This window comes from Phragmites australis, chromosome 11 (assembly GCF_958298935.1).
Source record: "Phragmites australis chromosome 11, lpPhrAust1.1, whole genome shotgun sequence".
NCBI lineage: Eukaryota > Viridiplantae > Streptophyta > Magnoliopsida > Poales > Poaceae > Phragmites > Phragmites australis.
The window spans coordinates 24,511,374-24,536,399 of NC_084931.1; the positions used below are offsets into that span (position 1 = coordinate 24,511,374).

General features: G+C 46.8%; 3 protein-coding genes across 4 annotated transcripts; all 3 read right to left on the reverse strand.

The window, feature by feature from the left end:
• Positions 1–510: 510 nt before the first annotated feature.
• On the reverse strand, positions 511–2,478 carry LOC133885212 (cytochrome P450 71A1-like). Its single transcript, XM_062324886.1, has one exon. It carries the CDS (start codon positions 2,377–2,379, stop codon positions 778–780), a length of 1,602 nt encoding a protein of 533 aa, XP_062180870.1. The 5' UTR covers positions 2,380–2,478; the 3' UTR covers positions 511–777.
• A 2,796-nt stretch (positions 2,479–5,274) lies between these two features.
• LOC133885259 (probable magnesium transporter NIPA4) lies at positions 5,275–9,751 on the reverse strand. 2 transcript variants are annotated; one of them, XM_062324946.1, is made up of 9 exons: positions 9,250–9,751; positions 8,395–8,451; positions 8,202–8,292; positions 7,941–8,101; positions 7,707–7,816; positions 7,464–7,601; positions 7,248–7,340; positions 5,808–5,913; positions 5,275–5,734 (listed from the first exon to the last, which is right to left on the reverse strand). In XM_062324946.1, exons 1-9 carry the CDS (start codon positions 9,413–9,415, stop codon positions 5,592–5,594), a joined length of 1,065 nt encoding a protein of 354 aa, XP_062180930.1. In that variant the 5' UTR covers positions 9,416–9,751; the 3' UTR covers positions 5,275–5,591. The 2 variants fall into 2 exon arrangements, with proteins under 2 accessions (XP_062180930.1, XP_062180929.1); XM_062324945.1 differs by having other exon boundaries at positions 7,707–7,834.
• Positions 9,752–13,036: 3,285 nt separating this feature from the next.
• Positions 13,037–18,133, reverse strand: LOC133883936 (nitrate regulatory gene2 protein-like). The gene is made up of 4 exons (XM_062323343.1): positions 16,259–18,133; positions 15,735–15,952; positions 15,204–15,427; positions 13,037–14,290 (listed from the first exon to the last, which is right to left on the reverse strand). Exons 1-4 carry the CDS (start codon positions 17,685–17,687, stop codon positions 13,606–13,608), a joined length of 2,556 nt encoding a protein of 851 aa, XP_062179327.1. The 5' UTR covers positions 17,688–18,133; the 3' UTR covers positions 13,037–13,605.
• Positions 18,134–25,026: the final 6,893 nt, after the last annotated feature.

Genomic DNA, 25,026 nt, shown 5'->3' on the forward strand with positions numbered 1-25,026 from the left:
AATCACCCACTCACGACCTTCCTAACCCTAGTTGTCCACCACCGAATCCGCTCGCCATCGGATCCACCCGCCCAACCCCTGCGCGGCTAAGCCAGAGACCCGAGTCATTCGTCTAACCCTAGCCGCCACGGTGCCACCTGCCTACCCTAGTCGTTGGACATCGCCCGCTCGAGTAAACGAGCTAGTCGGCGGGGACTGCAATGACAGCGAAAAAAATGACACCGAAATTGGTAGTTTTCCAATATTCTACCGCATATTTTGAAAACTGAATTTTTCAGACACCGAAAAAACTGAACCGATAAACCCATAGAAACCGAATGCCCGGGCTTAATATTGCATTGATACATTCCAAAGCCTACGTATAAACTGTTAGGATTTGGCCTAGTCACGGATCATCGGATCCGTTTTTCCTTTCCTGATCCCAGAAAGAGGCGCAAGGAGGTGGTAGATAGATCCCGTCCCCTTCCCAGAATCCAAGCACAAGAGGAAGAACACAAGACACAGTGGAGCTTCGGGCCTTCTCTCATTAGTATTCAGATAAATACAATGATGTAGTATATATAGAGGGAGAACCCATCAGGGTAGTTACGGTATGAAGTCCACAAAATCGCTCAATTAGGGATTTCTTAACACAGCGCCGGTGGAACGATCTGCACAGGCCTCGGTCGCGGAACCGTGGAAGGAGTGGTGCGCGGACGCTCGGAGCAGCGATCGATTTCCCTTGTTATTCACGGCAGAACAACAGACAGACCAACGCTACGAACTGTGGTCAACTAGTCATCCGACCGGCGTGGCGACGAGCCGGAGGGGCACCCGCCTGGGCGTGGTCAGCCCGGGCGCGTCCGACATGTCGAGCTCCCCTGCCGCCGCGCCGTCCGGGAGCTCCCAGTCGAACAGGCGCACAAGGTTCGCCAGCGCGAGCTCGACAGTGGCGAGCCCGAACTGCATCCCGGGGCAGACCCGCCGCCCTGCGCCGAACGGTACGAACTGGAAGTGCGCGCCCCTGAAGTCCACGTCCGCCTCCTCGCTCTCCGCCAGGAACCTCTCGGGCCGGAACTCGTCGGGCGCGCGCCACGACGCCGGGTCGCGGTTCAAGGCCCAGGCGTTGACGAACACGCGGGTACCCCTGGCGACGTGGAACCGCAGCACGTCGGTGTCGCGCATGCACTCGCGCGGGAGGAGGAGCGGCACCGGCGGGTGGAGACGGAGCGTCTCCTTGACGACGGCCCGCAGGTAGGGCGTCGTCGTTGCGCCGAGCGCGTCGGCCCCCGCCACGGCGCCGCCCGTGGCCGGAGCGGCCTCGCGGACCTCGCGCTGAAGCTTCTGCATGGGTGTGGGGTTCTTGACCAGCTCCGACATGGCCCACTCCAGCGCGATGAAGGACGTCTCGGTCCCTGCAGCGAACATGTCTGAGAGGAGCGACTTGATGGTGTCCCTGGTCAGCTCGTACCCGTCCTGGTTCTCCGCTTGCAGCGCGAGCAGCACGTCCACGAAGTCCTCCTGCTCGGCGTCGCCGTCGTCTCGTCGCCGCGCCTCGTGCTCCCGGACCACCTTCTCGAGCAGCTCGTCCCACCGCCTGAAGTTCCTCCACGCCCTCGCGCCGGCGCCCGGCAGCGCCGCGTCCACCCACGCTAGCGACGGGAAATAGTCCCCCGCGCAGAACCCGCCTAGCAGCGCCGTGTTCTCCTCGATCAGCTCCCGGAACAGCTCACTCCTACCTACCTCCTTCTCCAGGGACACCCTCCCGGACACCGCCCCGCAGATCACCTCGTTCGCGAAGCCGTAGAGCGCCTTGCTCACGTCTACCGTCGCGCCGGAGGAGGAAGCGCGGTCCCTGATGGCCTGCACCAGGGCGGCGACCTCCCGCTCCCGCATGCCGTTGTACCGGTGGGAGCGCGCGGCGCTGAGGACGTGCACGGAGCAGAGCCGGCGGACGTGCCGCCAGTGCTCGCCGTGGGGCGCGAAGACGAGGTCCTGGAAGCCGTACGTGAGGATCTCGGCGGTGCGGAAGTAAGGGCGCGTGGCGAAGGCGCTGTCGTGCTCGCGCATCAGCGCAGCGGCGGCCGCCGGGGAGGAGGCGACCAGCCCGGGGACCTGGCCCAGGCGGAGCTGCATGAGATCGGGCGCGCCGTGGGCCGCGGCGAGCGCGCGTAGGGCGCGGTGAGGGAGCGCGCCAACCTGGTGCAGGTTGCCGATGAGCGGAAAGCCCCGTGGCCCGGGCGGGAGCCGCCGTACGTCCCCGCCTTTGCCGCGGAGCTTGGTAAGGTAGAGGAAGCCGACGAGGAGGAAAGGGAGGAGGAGGAGCAGGGAACAGAGCTCCATGGCTGCTGGCATGGATGGCTTTGATTTTTTGCAGGAAAGCTTGACTCTGAGCCGCATGCACTGCCACTGGCACTGGCTGAACTAAGAACAGAATATTTTAAGGGAGAAAAATAAGCTCTAGTAATTTCCTTTTTCACGTCTTGAATTTGCATTTTTTTTTGTTTTGCATATTTATTAAGCTGCAGCATAATTGAAAACACTGAAAATGTTACTTGCCTAAAGAAGTTGAATGAAGACTAGACCACGAATATGATGAATTCAGCTTACTATAAAAGCTTAACTAGCTATCGATTGGATGGTAAGCAAGGGCGAAGCTATAGTACCTCACCTTAGTACACTAGCACCAGGGAAAAAAAATTAAATCTGAGTTATCAGCAATTTCATTTTATCTATTTTACATCATATAATTTTAAACATGTACACTATCTAGATCTAGATATTGAAACGTGCACTCTAAACTTCAAAACTTTAGTGTCGCCGCTTATGGTAAGATCAACTTGTTGTGCTTCTATTTTGTGTTAAATGTTGAAATGCAAGTGAATTATTTTTTTTTTTCCTATAAACTAGCTTTTGGTTCACGTATACCAATGCGCAACCTCGTATCAGGCCGTACCTGAACACTACCAGAAGAGGTAATGTCTCTCCTGTATCATACCATCTCCAACGATTTTCTTCACAACGGAATTTTCTTCCTTTCAATGTTCCAACGGTTTTCCTTCACGGTTCCTGTATGAAGAGATTTCTAAGGTCATTCTCTCCAAAACAGGATTCTCTCTCATTTTCCTTCACGATTTCCCTCGAAAGAAAGCTGTTGGAGATGAGAGAAAATAAAAGGAATAAGAATGAAGTGAACGAAATGAAGGGAATATGATTGGAGATGGTCTCAGCATTTGATTTGTCTTGGTGCAAGTCTCGGAACAGGTCATCAACATCCGCCAATCCCGAGACGACAGAAGCCGGAAATTCGAGGCGCAGAGTGCTGGTTCTAACAGAAAAAATATATATGAGATTTGGTTTTATAGAAATATCTAAATGTCACATATTTTTTTTCTTAGTTACACATGTTAACTGTTGGATTAATAAATGACGGTATAGATTAAAGTCTTATAGAGGTCTTTCGGTGAAGTGTCTTATAAAATTTTCTTCCGGTGCTAACATATTTTAAGGGAAGAAAAATTTATAAGATTCGGCCTCACAGAAAGACCCTAATTTATATATATTATGTATTCTAGTTTTTTTCTTTCAGTTATATGTGACATCTATAAGATAAAAAAATGATATAAATCAAAATCTTATAAAAATATTTCGACGAAAGATCCCATACGTGAAACGTGAGTATGGAATGGGAAGTCTGTCTGTGTGCGTCGGAGTTTGTGAGCGGATCGGCTGCGGGATTTGCCGCGGGACCAGAGCGCCTCTGAGGTCCATTCTGGCTGCCGGCTGCACAAAAATAGCTAGGAGCCTCCAACGGGGAATTAGTTTCCACAGAAGTATTACCCAGTTTTTTATCTGTAGGAATATTAGCCAATAAACTAGCTGTAGATATACCCCCGGAGACAGGATCAGAAGAATTTTGAGGACCAAGGAGAATTTCTGGTCGAAGACGAGGACCGGCGTTTGGATGCAATTGAGAGAACGGAAAAATGTTCTCATAAAAATGGCATCCTGAGAAATATAGACACGACCTGAGGAAATATCGAGTCTGTTAAAACCTTCATGCAAATTGTTGTAACCAAGTAAAACACATCTTTTAGAGTGGAATTGAAGGTTCCTAGAATTATAAGGACGAAAGTTTGACCGATATGCACACCCAAAAAATCTTACAGAAGAATAATCATGTGTTTGATGGAACAGATGCTCTAAAAAAGTAGTGTTTTGTATAACTTTTCTTGGACTCAGCAGGATGGGGAGAAAAAGGGTACAACCCTCCTTCACAAATGCCTCCAAGTAGAACTTTCTTCGTTGCTTGATCCTTGATTAAAATAAAGTGAGAATGAAATTTAAGGAAGATGTTATTGTCAGTGGTAAGATGATGAACGGAAATCATATTTTTGGCAGCTTGAGGGACACGAAGAACATTATTCAAAAGAAGGTTGCGTCTAGGGGTATAAACACTAGCATGCCCAATATAGTTAATATTCATACATGCTCCACTTGCAATCTTTATTTGATCTTTGCCAGAATACTTGTCATAAACATTTAACTTATCGAGCTCACTTGTAATATGATCTGTGGAGCCCATATTTGTATACCAATTTGTGTCCACTCTATAGGAGTTCATGGCAGTTGCTGCACTTCTCTCATCTAAACAAAATCAGGATCAAATCGTTCCAACAATTTGTTGGTGTATGTCTGTTCTTGTAACACGATTGACACTTGGGCCGACGAGAACTATTGCCTTCGCTACTGTTGATGTTAGACCGAGACGTGTTGAAGTAATGCCCACACCAACACCTGCCATGGCCTCTGAAATTGGAGTTTCCACAACCCCCACGTGAGGCAGCGTTGGTCTAAACTAGTAGGAAAATAGGAACAATTCACTTATATTTTAATATTAAAAATAATATGGAACCTGTATGTTATAGGTGAACGGTGACAACAGCCAAGCCCTCGTCTTCATTTTTCATTTATTTGCTTAAAATAACGCGCAACCTTACAGCATTTGTTTATCAATTGTTCAACGTGAGGATGCGTCATCTGATGGCACAACTAACTGTTTCAACAAAACTCAATCACCCTTGCTAGTTCCTACTCGTAACCAGCAATCACCTTCAAGCACCTAAATTCACAGGGCAGTTTAAATTTAAAAGATGAATTCACATACGTGCATGCAACTGTGTTTTTCTTCATCTTCATGTATATATGGCAAAGCAACGAAGAATGAAGCGGTTACATGCCCACATATTATCAAGTGCTCAGAGAAAATGAGATCACAATTAATGACATGATGTTCTCGTTCGATGCATCTTGTATTCTGAGTTGTTTTGAAATAATACAACAGTTCGAGATAGTGACCTATATGGCTCACCGAGATTTACATATAATCCAAAACTTGGATTCTTGGCCATTCTGGTTATCTTACCCAGAGAAGTGTAACTTATATAATCCTCAAAATTCTGTACCAATGCCTCAGAAATTACAAGGAGGTGCCGAGCTGTTACCTTTGAATCCTACAGTCAACCTATGGGGTGTATCCAATGAATAAATGGAGGCGTATTCTTCCCTTCCCATGTATAGGAACAACAGTTGCGAGTATAAGCCTTGAAGCATCACGACGAGCGGAATGGATCTGTGGCTCTTGGCGACCTGAGTGGAATGCCATCAGCAGCTGACCTAAGAGGAATTCCTTCAGCGGCATAGTCATCCTCGCCCGCATGTTTAGGAAGTCGGATGGGTAAATTTGGTGGGAGACCTATGATGCGAACCATTAAGAATTTACGATTAGGAGTTGTTACAGGTCAAAAAGAGCATAAGTGTAGACATACCATCCACCATATCCTTCGTCTTGTGAAGAAGAAAAGTCCCAGAAAGGATGGTAACAAAGCCACACATCTCTGTGACAATTTGCGTAGGGTTTTGACGATCCCAATCCTGCATGCAATCAGAGTTGACATTAGTAGATAGTTTTCCAAAGCATTGTGAAGGGAACATGATAGGGTAGTCACTGGTGCACAGGGGCGAAGCCAGCAAATTGCTTCACCGGAGTCATTCCTCTAAACACAATGCCATCTATCTCTTTAAAAGAGATATTTCTATTCATAAAGAGGATTAGTTGTGGACTTAGCAAAAGTAATTGGGGCCACTTGACCCCCAATGACTCCATGTAGCTTCACCCCTGCTGGTGCACCACCATTTTGACAATCCAACTTAACTAGTTAGTGTTTCCTGATATGATTTTTCAAGAATATGTTTCGCATTATCATGATTGACAAATTTGTTGTCATCTGACAGGAGCTGACAACAATATTGAGGACAAAAACTTAGTTCCAGAAAATTTTCAATAATAACATGGGTTTAGGAATCGATTTTTCTTTCCAGTATTGAGTTTTTAGCTATTCACTCTGATCTACTGACCAACAGATCCCCTATTTAGTCCTACTTACAGAACTGACAAGCGCTTAGAGTGGACAAGAATGATTATTTGAGCATCATTGCCACAAAAATATCGAGGACAGAAACTTAGTTTAAGAAATTTGGTTCAAAATTGCAGACCCCTCAGCCAGTCAACCCTCATTTTACCAGTAGAATCGGAATATCAGTCAGCAACACAACCAGGATAACAGCAGTACTTGATGCCCGAAGCAAAAGGAAGGGAGCAAATTTAAGTGACTTAGAATTTCCAAAAAAAAAATCCTGACCTACGGGTACGTTCTACGTCCACGCAAAATTTGAAGTTCAAATCGATCCCAATTGTGAGATATCAAAAAGACATCTTTTAGGTGCAATATCACTCCAAGACAAAAATTTCTGTCCTGTAGTGCTATTGCACCTGAATTTTGTCTTTTTCATATCTCACAAACGGGGTCGAATTTGAACTTGAAATTTTGTATGGATGTAGAATATAACTTCACTTACAACTCAGGAATTTTTTTAGAACTTCAAAACTAGGGCATTTTCATAAGAGCTGCCCCCCAGGAAAGTTTATAGGGGACAAGACCACGGAGGTATAGAAAGAATACTTTAGTAATAAAAAGTATAAGTTAAGTTTAATTTAATATGTGCAACTACACAATCAATGAACTATGCAAAACAATTGGCTGCTATTAATTCCAGTTGCCGACTCATTCAAAGTACCTACATATTCTCAGACTAAACAAGAATGGCAAATTGATTCATTATGCCAAAGTTGCTATTTAAGACGTTGGTCAAAGCAAAGTTTGTTGTAGAGTAATGCAAATAAATAAATTAATCTTCGAAGCTGTTACCTTGAACATTATCATGCTAGCCAAAATGGTCAAGGATGTAAACATCGTATAATATATGGGTGAAACAACAGCGGTATTGAACGTGTCAAGGGCCTGCAAAGATTAATATTTCCAAGTTGAAAGTAATGTAGAGCAGAAGACAAAAGTAGATATGGCAAAGATATAGGAAAAAATTTCTATTGGCATTACCATAGCTATGCATAACATGGATCATACCTTGTTCAGATAGTTCATCTGTGTCACTATGCATGAGACTACAACTAATAAAAACACCCATGTTTGTGGATAGAGTAGCTGATTTATCCCTGAAAACGTCAGCTTCAAAGCTATTCCAAGAGCTTTGACACTCATGACCTGCCAGACCAAACAGAGGACAGATGGAAGACATTTATATCCTAGTTACTTAAGAAGTGATATGTGATAAACATGAAATTAACTGTTAATGAGTGAAATGCATACCGATAAAGATCCTACAAGAGAACAAACACCAATATACACCATGATATGTGTCTGACCATACTGTGGGACAAAATGGAATATGAGCACGAAAGCTGCTGCAAGCACAATGGCTGCATAAAATAGAAATGCTGCAAGGTAAATGTTAAACCTTAATACCCAATAATAATATGTTAAGACTCAAGAAATCACTAATGACACTTGTGAAGAAGCTAATATATGAAGAAAGCAGAATACCTGGTTCAGTAGCAAGATCCCACACTTCTGCCACGGACTCAATTTGACGCTCTGGAGGGGCATGAAGCACAATAGTAGTCGAACCCACAACACAAAGAATACACCCAAGTATACCAAATATGTGAAGCTTCTCCCGCAACATAATATGTGCAAGAACAGCACTGTGTGAGACATACCAAAACTATCAGATTTACTGAGATACGAGCAGTAAAAGATTTTAATTTTTAACGTACCAGTTAAAGATAATGTAAGTCTAGTTACCTAATAATTATGCTCAGTGCACCAAGAGGAGTGACCAAAATAGCAGGAGCAAAGGCATAAGCTGCAAAGTTAGCGATTTCGCCAACAATCACTGAAAGATATCACAGGACATAATTAGTAAAAAGTTATACAGTAATGGAAGAAAGTAACTACTGGTCAAAACTATATCCGCTGTAGGAAGGAAAAGACCTACTCGTTATCATTCCAGCCCACCACAGTGGCTCAAGCAAGTACGAGTAGCCACCAACTCCTGTTGCAAATCAGCAAAATAAGCATAATGCATAACTAACGATAAAAGAAAAGGAAAGGATGGAACCCATCTGGCAACAGAAAAGCAAAATTCTCTATGTGGCATTAGCATGATCAACTAACGGTCAATCAGAGACCAATTGAACATAGTGGACCGATCATCAATGGAGGTCGTATTCCTTTAGTGACAGAAGCCCAAAGAATTTCTACAATATCTCACAGTTGAAATTCTTCAATAATTGAGCCTGCATTTTTGTCCCCTTCAACACTCGGAATGTTTGTAAATTTGTCCGGGCCATTCCCATATGTGCACAGGATTGTTCAAATTAGGCAAAGAAACATAGAAACGGTAGGAGCTAGAACTAAAGAATTGCAACGCAGCAGCATTGTAGACAATGCATCACCCCAATACCCCATGAACATCGTGTCATCGATCAACTATGCTACAAGTGATCTTCCGGGATCAACACCAAGTAAACTACTTATGCGGCAAGAGGTTCCATCAGACTAGCGCACGGAATATCCCAATTCATGCTTGGCACGACCTAATCGATCTCCAATGTGCTCACTGCTTACTGTCCCCAAGTCCTAAGTCCACTCCACCAATCTATCCAGACCCACCGACACCGCAGCCGAGATCCAATTTGCGCGCAGGTCAGATCTAAGGTGCAAACAAAGCACACCGGCAACGCAACAGCATCGCAGAACAGCACTCCGCAGGCTGCTGGACTGGTCAGTAGGACGAGACGGGGCCAAGCAGAAGCGGAGCAGCCTGAGCGACCCTGACGCACGGACGCACCTGCTCTTACGCCGGAGGCGCCGGCCTTCTTGAGCCCCTTCTTCTTGACAATGAAGCTGGCGCCGATGAAGAGGCTGGAGGAGAGCGCCAGCAGCAGGCCCTTGATGTTGTCCGCCGACATCCCAGTGTACGACACCACCCAGCTCCCCAGCCGGGGTCCCCCCATGACGCCGGGCGCCCCCTAAATCCTCCTCCTCCGTCGGGCGCGAGCGGCGGCCACCGCGCATGCGAGATCTGGAGTGAGGTGAGGGACAGTTGGTTTGGTCTCCCCGTTCGTCTGCTGGCTCTCCTCTGCTGGTGGCCTTGGCTTTTCGCGCTGCGGTTGCGCTGCTCCCTCCCTTGTGAGCTGTGGTGTGGGGGTGGAGGGTGGGGGAGGAGAAGCTACCGTATCGTATGGAGAGCGCTGCGCGCGGCTGCGGGGAAAGGAAAGACGTCGGGCGACGACGACGTCGTCGTCGACAAGGAAAGGAAGTGGGTGAGCGAGCGAGGAGAGGAGAGGCCACAAGGTATACGGAGGCTTTCATTTGCGTTGCGTTGCGTTGAGATTCGTGCTACAAAGATACGTGAAAACAAATTATTTAACAGTAAAAAAGTATTAGGCGAGAGCGATAGACCATTAACATATGTTGTACTACATGCGTAATATATTACAGAGTTACATTTTCAGGAGAGGAGGGGGTGTTTTTCGGTAGTCCGTGGCCGGTTTAGGCTAATGTCGTGTGTGTCCGTATGATCTGGTGTCGTTAGGGGTGGATATGTGGTTAATCGTATGTCGTGGTTCTAGCTGCCGTGTTGCATCGTGGCTTTGGTTGTCGTGCCGTGCTTTTTAAGGCTGAAAAGTGGTGGATTTAGTAACTTTTTTACACAGTCACGCGATCCGTCTAGCACTGGATGGCTGGGTGGGGTGAATGGAGCTGTGAAGCGACGGGTTGTTTGCAGTTTTTAGATAGGTGGGGTATAAATTAGTCTCATGTATATGGGATTTGAATTTAATTTATAGTGTGATATGTTGTAATTTTTTTTATTATATATGATTTTTCAAACTGTTGGTGCGTGATGAGCCGCACTCCTCTCTATTTTGCAAATGAGATTCCACTCTCTCTCTCTCTTTGGTAAGTCCCCATGAGTCAGTAAGTCTCGAAATCCCATTAGCGCTAAGAAGTTCCTCGAAATTAAGCTGCTCCGTCCTACCCATGTGGAGGATGACATGGCCACCAACTTGTGGCATCACGCTAAATAGGTTATGTAACAGAAGAAAAAGTGGATCATCGATTTATATATAGCACCTGGCCTACCTTGAAATTTTCTTTTTTCGAACCGAAGCTTCACCCTATTTCTATCACTCAGAGGAGAATGGAAATACAATTGTCTTAGCTACCAGAACTAGATAAAGGGAAAGAGGAAAGGGTTAAGAGAAAGTTTACTGGCCACTATATCTATCTACCTGATTCAAGTAGACAACCTAGCCAAAAGAAAGCTGAAAACGACAGTGATTAGCTTCACATGATGAAATGTTGTAACGAAGTCCAAAGGACAGGGGCCTAGCTGGGACTAAAATAAATTTTTGATCATCCGATGGTCACGTCACGAAGGTCTGAGCCATACTTGGAGCGAAAAAGGGAGGGGAAAAAAACAAGAAGTTGGACTTGTGCTGCCCCTGATAAGCTGCCACCACCAACGGGATAGCTAGGCTCCGATACCTCGCCATAGTCTATGATGGATCGATGTATTTCACGTGGTATTTGAAAAACTTAGGTTTGATTTGGTCTGAGTCCTCGCGTTGTCTTCTCGGAGACGACTCGAGGGCGACATGCCTCCTCCCCAACTTTTTCCTCCACCGGTCTTGGTGACCGTCCCAACCCCCCTCCTCCCCCTTCTCCCCTTGTGAGCCATTGCACGCTGGTTCCTCATCGGATCTCTCCTTCTGTGCGGTGAATTTGGTCGTTGGCGGTCGGGATCCGCTCGGACACATTGCCAACATGGTCTTCTTCGTCGAGGTTCGACCCTGTGGTGGCGGGCCTAAGTTGACTGCTTGCGTGCTCTACTAGGGTTGCGAGCTCTATTGAGCGATTGCGGTGGTGCTAGGGTTGGCTTGCCCCTCGTGGCGTCTAGCTACCCCACAGCTCCCTCCTCCGATTGGTCTGTTCTTCGGGCGGTGGCGGTGGTGTGGTACTTGTTGTTGTGGTCATTAATCGCCTTCTCCGCTAGTTGTTGTGGTTGTTCGGGCGGGATCAGCTTGCTACTCTAGGCGGCTAGCTTCCCCGGGCGGCCTGCTCCTCGGGACAACTGTTGCGACATGACGGTGCGGTTCCTCGTCTTGGATCTGGGCGCCTAGGGCCATTCCTCATCCTCCTATGGCCGTTGATGCGAGTGCGGTTGCCGTCGGTTGCACTGCCTCTCCCTCCGCCCTACCCGTCCTGGCCAGCACTGCCTGCGGTCGGGCTGCTGCTACCTGGCGCGGCTGACCGTTGATGAATATGTTTTTTGTACAACACCGGCGATCATGTTGTGTGCTGCTGCGGGTCGGGGCTTTGTCCCCGATCGTCTCTGGTTGGTGGATGCGTACTGTCATGCTCTAGTGTTGTGTGATGCTGGTTGAACTCTTGCAAGGGAATGGTCTGTTTGACCCATGGCGCCTTCGTGTTCATCAGGTGTGACGTGAAGGGGGAATTTAGGCGTAAGCCCTGGCAGGCTCTGGCGACGGTGACACCCGCAGGCGTCATAACCTCCCTAGAGGCGTCACGAAGAAGCTTCCCCCTAGGATCTCTCCGGGTGAAAACCCTGTCCGGCTTCCTGGACGAGCGACGACGGTTCTTTTGCGCTCCCTTTTTTAAGGCATCGTTTTGGAGAATCCCTATGATCCTTATTTCAACTGGCGACACTCCTTGCTAGGCACCATTCTCCATTGTTGTCTACTTGCTTGTTCGACCCCTTTGTTCTCCTATTCAGTGGAACTTCCCATCACCTTTCGGCGTTTCGCAGCAGCGGCTATGTTCCGACATCCCAGGATCCCATCTGTTGCTTGAGGTTTGACGTGGGCAGCCGACCGAGTTGGGTTGTCAGGCGTGGAAGCTGGGCTCCGCCTATTGAATTGTCGGGATGTTCCGGTCGAGGTACTAGCTGGGCACAGTTGCTGGCAGGGTAGCGTCGTTTGTTATGGGTGTCGCTTGGTTGTTTAGGAGTATCGGGTTATATGCTGCTTGTGTGGTTGCCGGGTTGGATGTATGCTGCTCTATCGTGCATTGTCGTCTGGTTGTTAGGGGGTTTTAGGTTCTTTTCTTCTTTCTTTCCTTCTTTGCTTTGCGCGTGAGCTGAGTTTCGTGGGTTGTGTTGCAATACTTGTTAAGTTTTTTGGGCTAATTTTTCTTATAAATTAGGCTACTTTTCTTGCGTAGTTCTCCTGCATATACGAGAAAAAAAAAACTTAGGTTTTGGATGCCATCCTCTTCCGCGCCAAGCGTGCGCAGCGTGGCTTCTTATTTCAGATCCATCTGGCGCCATCTATCATAATTGTGTACTTGTGTACATGAATGATCATGGGTCATCGCAGAAGGATCCAAAAAGGCTAATCTTTGCATTGACTGAATTGAACTTTGTTGCTTCTGTGAAGGAGGAAGGTTTGCAGGTATGATCCAGTGCAATTACATTGCAGATAAGAAGGTATTTTTATGCGAGTGCTGGGACCTGAAACTCTGAAGAGGTCACCGAGCTGGAGACGCGATTGGAACAGATTCAGAGGGGAAAAACGGTCAACTAATCGACGTGGAGGAAGAGTTACATACTTACATGAGAAATTTAATGAACTCAACCTCAAACGCTATCTCTTAGCAGAGTGTGCTCTTCGGACTTCAGCAAACAATTTCGTACTCCTACAAGGTTAGAACATCTGCCTTCAGATTCAGTGCGCATTTCGTGATGAACAACAGGCATAAATATAACTTTTACAATGTACAGATCAAATTCTACAGAAATGACGAGCTAATCTGCAAAATCACTAGCTTAACTAATATGTACACGAGCTGAAAATGGCTACAAAATTTCCTTTTCCCTCCTTTGAAGGGCTCCAACTAGACTGAGTTCTAGGCTCCTAGCAGCTCTTTGTGTGTAAGCACCTCTAGCCACTGAAGAAGCTCCCAACCTGAATGCTCCCTAAGAATCATCTCAAAGCATTTGAACACAATCATGCAACAATAGGTACACCTATCCTTCTTGCACATTTGGTGAATTCAACACCACCCGAAGTACAATGGTATTATGGCTGGCAAATTGAAGACAGTTACCATTGCTCCAGAGATCATTTTGCACTAATCAATCGACAGCCCATCAAAAGCAAAATTGGTGACCTCAGTTCAGGTATCAAGCCCCGCCACTCTCAGTTGGAATCCTAACATTTTCGTAGCCCTTCAGTGTCTCCTGGGTAAACGATTCCAATGCTTCAAATATTGGAGCCAGACCTGCTTTCAGATCAGTTGCGCTTGCCTCTCGTATTTGTTTCACGGTTTCCTCATGCCTAGCTCTCTGTTCATCCAATCTCTTATGCAAAGTATCCAAAGCCACCATGCGGTTATCAACTGCCTTGCCATTGTTGGCAATGGGCAACACTGACTTCTGCTGCTGCTCTTCGTCCTGCCGCTCCCATAATATATGCACATTAACAGCAAAAGCCTCCAGTGTATCAACGACGGTACCTTCGGGTACCCTTTTCATGGCTTGACACCAATCGTTAGCTGTGATGAACACAGCAGGAGCTCCAAGCCTACCAGGAGAGAATGGTGCGATGCCATCCGGAGTTTCCTCCTTTTCCTGAGGAAGCCATTTGACTAGCCAGCCATTGAGGGTTTCGATGTAAGCCTTTTGGGATAGGATCCAATTCCTGAAACAGGAACACCAGTTCAAAAGCTCCATTTCTAGTTCCAATGTAACCTTAGAGGAGCTTCTTTCAGGTCCATTCTTAGGGATGAGAATATGAGATTTAGTTTCAAGTATGGTATGGAATTGCTTCTGATGGCACTCAAGAATGAATTTCCACATTCTAACAAGCCTGCACCAGAATCACAGCAATTTACAGTCCGTCCTCTCAGACATCAGTTTTGCAATAAAGAACTAGAAGAAACAAGGATTCTTCAAAAGAAACAAATGAAAAAATAATACTGGCAATGCAATAGCTATCAGCCATGAGTATGAGCACTTTATTTAAGCAAGCAACACCAAAGAAGGGCACATGAAGGACTCTTTTCTTTTTACATGCCAAGTGCCCTTTTTCAAACAAGCAGGACTTCCTAAACTCAAGAGTCAAGATGCCTTAACATTAGCAATTTTTACTAGTGTTATAGCAATATTTTATTACAATTCAAAAAATACTATTGTAAACACTACTACTAAAACTAGCCGGTCTTAGGAAATGTGGCAACAACTCAAATGGCAATATTTTTCTAGAAATGGAATATCAACATGACGCAGTAGTACTGCAACATAAAACATGCTATTAGCAAAAATGTCGAGTATTTACATGAAGTATTGCGTGAATCTTAGAAAGATAGTACAACACAATAGATAAATATAATGTAGGATCATTTTGATTTGCTACTAATGCATATTTTTAGTGATTGTTTCCCAAAACACTGCACCTTTTATTTTACATGTTCTTTAACAATTGATGCAACAATTTAACTGAACATCTGCATGTTTTTTTAGAAGAAACCTAAAGTTATCTAATAGTACAATTAGCAATTCAAAATATATATATAATCCGTTCTATAAGAATCACAGATTTTGCCATCGAGAAAATCCATAGGTACTTTGCAAAACAAATGAAAACTCTATGAACTAATTAAAAATGGTAACAGAGGCAAACAGGCGAAATGACTTCAAAGACATAGTGATTGCTTGAAGGTTGAACCAGTCGAGATTCACAAGTGTATAACAGTGTAGCTGTAGGACTACATTTATCATACCCTTGGATAAGCGTAGTGAGGTGTGGATGTAACTCAGCATCTCGTAGTATGTGGATCCTCGTAGAAATAACTTTAGCTGATCTAATGGCAATGTTGATTCTTGTGAGCAGTGCCCTAATTGAGGCCCGTGTGGTATCAATCTTATATGGCTCTGCACCACTAGCATCCAACTCTTTCAAGCGCTTCCATTCTTTGTCATATGTAATCCTCAATCTTTCTTCCTCCTAACATGATTTAAGAAGAGTTAATGATATGCTCATGAAACACAGGCTCAAAGTGTCACTCTAAAGTTCACAAGCAAATTAATTTCAACACCAAATTAGTTCCTTCGTTAACCAAGTAAAGTGAATTAGTTCATTATCCAGAAAAAAAAATTGGCGCATTGAAACTTATGCCATGTTTGAGACATTAACAGGCTCACTCTAAAACAAGCTTAATGCTCAATTATGATCATATTTTCTTCTTAAAAAAAACAGAATTCAAACTGCAAAGGGATCAAGCCGCACGCATGATATAATGGAAATAGCATACCATAATTTCCTTATGAAGCCGTTCCTCCCACACGAACAACCTGTCCATTGTCGAGGAAAGGGTATTCAGTTCAACATCGCTGGAAAAATCGATTCTTTTACTCGAATTCTGATTTCTTTTGGGTGCATTTATTGCTGATTGTTCCAAGTTCTTCACTGGTGGCTCAGATATGGAAGAAAACAACAAGGCAAAGGTCCCCATCATCCGGGAAAATATCACTGCATCAAGAGTAAGGATCAAATTACTGAGTTGGAATTATCAAAATAGAAGGTGGGAGAAGAATTCCTGCCCACAGATTCGTATAACCATAAGAACCAACATACATACTTACTACCTCTCAAATAGTCAAATATCAACCTTACAAAAGGTTTGCCGGTGCTAACAAAGTTGAATTGAGCTTGCATGGTAGTTGGATGCAATTAGGATTCACAGTGTTCTTGCATATTTTTTAAAAAAATGTTCTTGCAGTTCTACGGCAACTCAACAAGCACGCGATAATCAAATGAAAAATGAAGCATACTTACATCTTAACATTCTATTCCGTGATCTATACCGCATCCTCCCCACCTCAAGGATCCTTGCAACATCCTCTCCGCAGGCGGCCACTGACTTGAACTGCTCCTTTATCTCCTCAACAACCTCAGCAACATCTCTTGTTCCAATGTTCTCCGGTGGTCGCACATCCTCACTGACTACCATGTATGAGTGCTCCTCCAAGCTCACCTTGTTCACCTTCCCTTGATCATCGCCTACTGGCACAGGCCCTCCTGTTCTAGCATTGTCATGGTCACAATCACAACTGCATACACTCTCCTCCCCCGACTCAGGAACAGAGGCACTATCCACACTCTCAATCTCGCACTCCTTGTGCTCCATTGACACCTTCACTTTGGCACTGACATCCACATTGTCAATCCGGTTCGACGCAGTGCTCTCCACCTCCTTCCTCGCCTTCACCGACTCCCTCATCAACTCCAGCTCCGTCTCTTCCTCGAGCTCCGGGATTCCCTCCCTTGCCCTCACCTCACTCGAGTTGGGGCTGCTCGTGAACGACCCATTGGAATCGTACCCTTTCCCCTTATACTGTGGAAGGTCCTGCTCGTAGGAATCGAACAGGTTAAAGAAGTCCCACGGTGACGTCTCCGGCATTGGCATTGGGGGAGGCGGTGGCGGAGCCGCTGCTTCCCGGACACGATCCTCCACCGGCTGATCCCCCTCCGGCGGCACCGGAACGCTGTACATTGGGTTGTTGTAGCCGTAGTTGTACCCCATGTAGGACGCATTGGTGGCGAAGTTGCCGTAGTCGTACGGTTCTTGGTACACCGTGTTCGCCGGCGTCGAGCTGGCCTTCATGTAGTAGTAACTGGGAAATGTGCCATTTTGGAATGTGGCATTTGGGAACGAACGATAGGGGTTGTAGGAAGCGTACTCCCACGGCATCTCCGGCATGGCCACTCCCGGCTGATGGACTTGGCGTTCTTGGGGCTCGCCGTGGCCATGGTCGGAGAAGGGCACGCCTGAACGAAGGACAGGCGTCGGCTGCGAGATCTCGCCGTGGCCGCCGCCGCAGCTTCCGGGGGCGGCGAAGGCGTTGGGGGAGTCGGGATCGGAGTCCGAGGCGTCGTTGGAGTGGAAGTGGATGTGGGAGTGCCCGGAATCGGTGTGCGGGGTGGTGGAGGCGGAGGCCGAGCCGCTCCGCTTCTTGGGCTCGTCGGGGTCGGACGGCGGCAGCGTGAGCACGGGCGACCCCGGCGGCGTGGCGGCGTGGTGGTGACTCGCGAACCGCGCGAGCGCGTCGGCGACGCGCGGGAGCGCGCGGAAGTAGGCGGCGTGCGCGGCCGCGAGCTGCGCGCGGTGCTCGGCCGCCGCGCGCAGCAGGTCGCGGCGCTCCCGGCAGAGCGCGGCCGCGGGGGACACCTCCGCCACATCTAGCCGCGAGCTCCGGCACCCCATCGCTCCGCTCGTCCCCCGCAGCGCCCTACTCCCTCGCCGGCTACCGCATTACACTCCCCCACTCCCCCCAGCCGCCGCCGCAAGCGTTCGCGCAGAAAACAGAGAGAGAGAGAGAGAGAGAGAGAGAGAATGGGCGGGAGCAGAGCAGGCGCCGGAAGCAAGGTGGCGTGGCAAGGTAAAATCGTGGGCGAGCGCGGCGCGGCGAGGCGAGGAACCGAGGAGCGGCGTGCGCGCGCGGGAGAGGTACGTTTATTATTGAGCAGGCACTGGCAGTGACCAGTGGCAGCAGCTGAGCTGGTGCTGAAACCGAAAAATGCAACGCAATGCAACGTATACTGGGAGCAATGTAGTGCCACGTTCACCCGCCCATTTCATGGCAGCAAGAGCAAGAGCACCCTTCGCTACACCAACACGGAAAGATGTTTCAGAGATGCACGAGGGGCCATGGATTTGCTTGGACTCATCAGTCTTCTTCTCTCTGTGTGAGTGCGAGGGAGCGACGGGGGACAGAGGCCAAGATGGGACCAGATGAGATGGATCCAGTAGAAGCAAATCATTGCATTTTAGCAGTACCGTTCAGAGCGTGCTGACAGGACTTAACACGCCCTGCAGCAGTATAAATTTGTGTTCCGTGGCAAATCTAGCGTAATCATTGGCTCTGGATGGTAATAAATCCACTCTGAATGAACAAATTTTCTTGTGATAGTCACTGCAGTCATTTCAGCAGCCCCTGCCAAAACAGTTACTACAGATACGACCGTGCGGCCTGCCTGTCTCCTCCGTGCATTTACGCTGTTCCAAGCCTCCAAATAAAATAGGTTTTTTTTAATTTACGCCATTATGAATATGATAATTTTAAAATATACCACTACACTTTTAGTATTTGAAAAGATATTATGGTAAATCATGTGAAATTATATCATGTTATTATTTTAGTCTCCGTGCACATTTTGTAGTAGTACGTATCTAATTTGGGAGATTGTAATGGTATAGATCAAATTTTAAGAGATTTGTAATTGTATTGATCTAATTTTATGAGATTTATAATAGTATCTTTCTAAATATTAAAAGTGTAGTGTCATATTTCAAAATTATGATATTTATAATGTTATAAATCTAAAAACATCCAATAAAATACTACTATCACGCCCTGCAATTTTCTAAGCACTCCCATGGACGAGCAGATCAGAGCACCAGCTGTGACCCTGCAACGGATCGTCGATTACGGATGTGATCTGAATCTCTCATCTAATCAGAGCCAATACAGCAGCAGTATCGCAGATTCGCGGTAACCACGTCAGGTCAAAGAGCGTGCACCGAATCCACGCGCCTCGAATCCCAGTTCGTCATGGTGAACCGGATCACGTGTCCACAGAGCCTGAGGTAAATCCAAGGGCACTGTTCTAGATTCTGACGAGACGCGTACTGCACAATCGCAGAAATGCTCCCTGCGCCAATGCCTCGCAGGCTTTTCCCCTAATCCAGAGACGAAGCACATGCCTGTCACGCTAATCACTCATGACCCATGCCTCTCACTCTGCTCCCTCCAAAAGGAGCCCGGCGAACACATGGCCGGCGGCCGCGAAGATAACGTTTCCAAATCGACTGATCGGCAGATTCAGACGCCCAGTTCGCATCTGATCGTGCCGGGCTGCCAGCGAACTGCAGTTGCAGCAGCAGCAGCAGCAGCTTTGGATTCAGATCTGAATAATGGCGACAAGAAGAAGCCTCGTACGAGCAAGGAAACACAGGGAGTTAAAAAGAGGTGTGGGGTTTTGTTGTTTATACTATGACGCTGCTGTTACGGCACAAAGTTACGGGGTTACGGATAGATTAAGGAGCCCGAGGCGCATGCAATGCAGGTCGTGACTGGTGAGGCGAAAGCGAGGAGTTTTTGTCACCACGATGGCGCCACGCGTGCTCCGGGCACCGTTGTTTAATCCGCCCAAGACAAAGAGTCCGTACTCCGGTGCAGTTAACTATAGTTAAGTACTCGATCCCTGGTACTGATGTGTAGTAGTAGAACTGTGCATCCATGAGGCACCGGTTTCCATGGCTGAGCTGACAGCTGCGGTGAAACGAGATCCCAAGGACGGGGATAGGTCAAAGCGGACAGGTGGGGGGCCAGGATCCATTGATTGTACCACTGTCAGTCTATCACTCCACTCCCCGTCCATCACGTACAGCATCCCAAGACGTAGCCTAGTGCTAGCTCGTAGGCTGCCTCGTCACTCGCTCGCTCGCCGGTGTTGTCGCTGGCTCGCACGCAGCCCGGTGAGCTCGTCCGTTCGTTCGTGCGTGCATGTCGCCGAGTCCTCGTCGCGACTCGCGACACCGACGCCGTCATACATACAGAGACGGAGGCAGGTCGAGCGTCTGCCGACGCGCAGCGTGCTTATGCGTCGTCCTTGGTACGACGGCATGACGCGCAGGCACGACCGTGTTCTGCTGTCGCCATAGCGACGCTCGCCGCCGGGGTGGGTGCCCGCGCTTGCCGCATGCAGTAGGAGCAAATTAAGGGTGGCAACGGATCCGTCTCTGTCGGGTTTTGCTTGAATAGATCTTATCCAAAATCCGATTTGATCCGGTCCTAAAATGGCTACCGGCGCAAAACAGTCTCTGGTCTTGGTCCTGGCCCTTGCGGGGACTTGAGCGGCGGAGCGCGAGGGCCGACCCGCCAAGGGTAGCGACGGCCGGGGAGCAGCACGAGCGGCGGAGGGCGCAGGCTAGGCAGTGACGGCCAGGCGGAGCAGTACGGGCGCAACAATGGTGAGCAGTCGAGCGGGGCGCAACGACTGGGCCACGGTTGGGCCGTCGGTGTGTGGGGCACAGCTGCGTGCGCGTGCGCTAGGCTATTTGGGCCACGTGCGTGTGCACATGGACTGGGCCACTTGTATCTGGGCTGTCGACGTGTTTTAGGACCGACGAGGGCACCTGCAGGGGCAAACACAGCTCCGGCTTTAATTCGAATTGGGCTCGACCCAATTGCATCGTGAAACTATTTTTTATTCAAATGGACATTAACTATAAAGAGATGGTAATAAATATTGGCATATATGGTACATCTAAAAACTAACCTAATAGTGTATCACTGCTAAACCTAATATATCTTAGAAAATAAAAATAGACGAATGTACAATAAATGCTCTCTACCGAGTGTACCTAGGATATTTATCTTTTCTCAAGGCATCGGGACCCTCCACCTTAGCGTGACAGACCCTCTCCCGCTTCCTTTCCCCTCTGCTTTGCGTGCTTAAGCCGCGGCACGCTCCTCCGCTGCCTTCCTCATGCGCTACTCCTTCTGACGTTTCAGTCGTAGTTCCTCCTGTTGTTGTTCGTACTCCTGGCGTTTCTAAGTTTTCCTCCTCCACCGTATCTCCATGTTAACCCATCGCTTCTAGTGCTCATTTTGCTCTATGTCTATCCATTCTATGAAATCACAGATAGATGAAAGAGACTGTACAAATAAAATAAGATGGAAGATTAGTAAAATAATGTATGAAACTATATGTAAAGTGACACATGTGTGATCTATATCGCTATATCAATGGGCATTCATATGATCTATATCGAGGCGGGTCGTACTGATAGTTGACAAATATGAAGAAGCTTTTGCTATAGGTGTAGGAGATGTTGTGAGACTCGCGAAACCTATAAGGATTGTCATAGAAGCATATCGGCGGTTTGACTCCCTAAGAGATGAAAATCCTAAAAAGTTTCTTGAGTGGGCTTAGTGAAACTGAGGAAGACATTACAGTTAAGAGAGTTGATGAAGGAGTGGTCTATTCATAGTTGAGGGTGGGGTTATTTATGGTGGCTGAGAGCTAGTGCATAGAATGAGTGCATGGGCATGGCTGGGGCTGGAGCATGAAATTCCCTGTGAAAGCTGGAAAAGTTATGACATTGATGCTTGGCAGTTATTACCTGTAAAAGTTGTTGCTTGGTGTGATTATTTCATTATGCAAAAGTTCTACAAAGAATTATTGTTGCCTCTACATGAAAAGCAGAGAATCCTATGAAAGCATTGGGCTTAGAAAAAATGTATTGGTAAAATGATAAATCTCGGCTAACAATGTGAAAACACATTAAAAATTGCAAATACCGAACACAACTATTACGCATAAATTATAGCATAGTCCTTACATCACGAACATAAATAATACACATAATACAACTTACTTCTCACATCATGAACATCAAATTGTAACTTTCCGACGTGTGTGCCGTATGGTAGTGTTACTAGGTTATGTAATTATACTCGAATGAATTATCAATGGCCTTTATTGTACATATCCTTTTATCTCACATATTCCTATCTCCCTTCAATGATCTACCTTCATCAGCTACGTGATGAAGGGTATATACGACATGTTCAATCTTATATATTTGTACATTTCTACTTTTTATGTATTACATGTTCATACATTACTACTTACAATATCATTTTTGCAATTCTTAATCCCATGTGAAATCACACTACCAACTTCTCAGATTGAAGTGGCCTCTTGCTATCACCTTTTCAGGGAGATGCAACCCCTCGCTGTTAGCGCTTTAGATTGACGTAACCTCTCACTGCCACCTTTTCAGAGCGATGTGACTGCACGCTGCCGACTACTCAGAGTCTAGTGACCGCTCGCTACAGGAAGACATCCAATGTATGCACTATATCCAAATTACATACCTAGACTTGGTCCATACACCATCGGTCTCTGCTTATAAAATACGAGGCCGAGGCAACGAGAAGGTCATGTCATTGTTTTTCAAAAAACCACTAGCATCTGATACTTAATACCACACTATGGTTGCCTCCTCAAGTAAACATTTCTTGTGGACATCCAAATTCTCAATGATGGCCCTACAGACTATGAGGGAGACCTAGGAAAAATGTGATGATGTGTTCAAGGAGGAGAACATGAACAGAGTGCTATCAAAATGGCAGACCATGACTCGTTGTCTCTGTTTCACCATGGATGAATGACGACGAATGGTAAGCTCTGTGACCTCTATAGACCTAAAGACGCACTTGTTAGAGTGTTGTCAAAGATATACTATCAGGGTGTGCGACCTTGCCGACATAGCAAAGTGTTTTAGCAAGCGAACACACCATATTTATGCACCCTCAGCAATACGAGGAGCACATTAAGGTACGTTCATCGTTATTACACGTCTCAATTATTTGTTTTGTTGCACTTTTAATACATGTTTACGTTTTTGTATGTTTTTTTATACTAGGTATTTCCTCATGATGAGGAGTTGCTGAACCAACCCATCGAGAACTTTTTAGGGCTGCATATGCTCTTCGGTGATGGCTGCCTACTCGGATATAACTAGAGACGTAGATGTGGTCATTCGAGACCTTTACGCCGTTGCGATAGAGATGATGGTTCGAGCCATCGTGAAAGAGGTGGTCGTTCAACAACCACCACAAGAGGACTTGCTTCTACCACTTCCTCCATAACCGAATGGGTTGGTTCTGACGATGATAACTTCATGCTTACTCCTCATAGAACTCCACGTTGTTGCAAATTATGTAACGACAGAGCAAATGACTGGGATCCTAACTTTGATTATTTTTCGTATACACCGGCACCACATAGACCAAAATCCCCATAATTACCATTGGATGAACTGGGTGATAAGGCACAGACAACTTCAAGGGCTATTTCATCTATAATGTTTATGCTAATAATGTTTACCTTAGCATTTTGTTATATTTTCTTGTACCATGTTGTACGTAATTTAATAAATTGCATCCCGTCATGTAACATTTTATTGTAGTTGCAAGTGTTATAGTAGTAGGGTTTTTTATGATAAGGCTTTTTATTTCGAAAGTTACAAGTGAACGATTTGACAGGGGATATGACCATACGATGCTATGATTTGGGATGGATTGAGAACAAAGTTAATAAAAACATGGCTGATAACAAAGATCCGACATAAACATCTAACATGATATGACAACCACATAATATAAATACTGGCACGAAGTACACGTAAAATAGTAACACGCAGTACTAGTACATAACACCATAAAACTAACAATGACATAGAATCCTATATGTTACGTCCCCTCTTAGGGACGATGCCCCTAGTCGCATCTGTCCTAGGGACCCTGCACCTCCTCGCACGCACCTGGTGAGCTAAGTACGTCAGACGGTCTGGTGGAACAAGAGGCCGCTCAGGTCGACCAGCGGGCAGTGGAGTGGCGTACTCGTCCTGGGAGGGCTGAGTCTCCGGGAGTGGCGCACCCGGTAGCTGCGACGCACCGAGCTCGTCGATCTGTCCAAAGATGAAGTCGTACCCAGGGAACTGACTAACGTCCTTACTAAACAGCTCTATGAAGGTACCCTATGCCTCTACTTTCCGAAGATCGTCGATCTATGCACATAGAACAAAGAAGAAAACATGTTAGCACCAGTAAACTGTGACATACGTAACAATATAGCATGCATGAAGCGAGTGTCATACCTGCGTTGAGAGAGCGAGAGCTCGAAGGACCAGGGTCTGCAGAGGAAGGGTGCGTCGCATCACTGTTGGTGTGAAAGCGGTCACCGACACCGATGGAGGGTGGCCTAGATGTTGTGACACTGTAGCAGGGGTCACCGGTGCTGGAGAACGAAAGCCGAGGCAATGTGCCACTGTAGTGGGGTGACCAGCCTCAGTGAAAGACTGCCTCGCCTCATAGGGGTCGAAGAGGAAGTTAGTGTCGAAGACATCCTCGACAGCTCGGTGGCATCTTTGCCTGCTCCGCCTTATCTTCCATGTACTTAGTCATCTTCGTCCCATAAATCATACTGGCATTATTCAACTTCGTGTGCGCTACTGCATAGCGGTCCCTAAAAATACTTGCATATCCCTTGAAGTATGAACTCTACAATCTCCACCAGCGGCAACCTGCTCACACCTTTCATCACTCAGTTATAAACCTATGCTAAATTGGTAGTTCTAATGCCATACCTAGCCCTATTTGTGTCGTAGAGAAGAGCTCACTTCCCCTTAGGTTCATTCTCAATCCACTAGCTAAATGACCTGGTAGATGAATTGCTCCTCCGCATGATGCCAGTTTTATTGTCATTTTGTAGGGACTTAAGAGGTACTAGTACATCCTTCGGTCCCGTCATGAGCCTCCCTACACGCTCTTATGTTTGGTTCTTCGTCAGCTCATCCAGTGTCTCCAAAGAGCATCGAACTTCCACTACTAGTTCTAACCGTACAACCTCTTGAGCATGTTCATGAGGTTCTTGTTCTTGAATTGGCGGAAGAATTTTGCTCCCAAATGCCTCATGCACCACCTACTCTGCAGATATGACCACATAGGTCTAATCAAGCCATCGTCCGT

Excerpts from the sequence above, each read along its gene's own strand:
- LOC133885212 (XM_062324886.1), bottom strand. The coding sequence starts at position 2,379 with ATGCGGCTCAGAGTCAAGCTTTCCTGCAAAAAATCAAAGCCATCCATG.
- LOC133885259 (XM_062324945.1), bottom strand. The coding sequence starts at position 9,415 with ATGGGGGGACCCCGGCTGGGGAGCTGGGTGGTGTCGTACACTGGGATG. Across the intron at positions 8,452-9,249 it reads CGCCTCCGGCGTAAGAGCAG|GAGTTGGTGGCTACTCGTAC; the intron begins GTGCGTCCGTGC and ends GATTTGCAACAG. Across the intron at positions 8,293-8,394 it reads GTGGGCTGGAATGATAACGA|TGATTGTTGGCGAAATCGCT; the intron begins GTAGGTCTTTTC and ends GATATCTTTCAG.
- LOC133883936 (XM_062323343.1), bottom strand. The coding sequence starts at position 17,687 with ATGGGGTGCCGGAGCTCGCGGCTAGATGTGGCGGAGGTGTCCCCCGCG. Across the intron at positions 15,953-16,258 it reads ACGGAATAGAATGTTAAGAT|TGATATTTTCCCGGATGATG; the intron begins GTAAGTATGCTT and ends CTCTTGATGCAG. Across the intron at positions 15,428-15,734 it reads GGCTTCATAAGGAAATTATG|GAGGAAGAAAGATTGAGGAT; the intron begins GTATGCTATTTC and ends AAATCATGTTAG.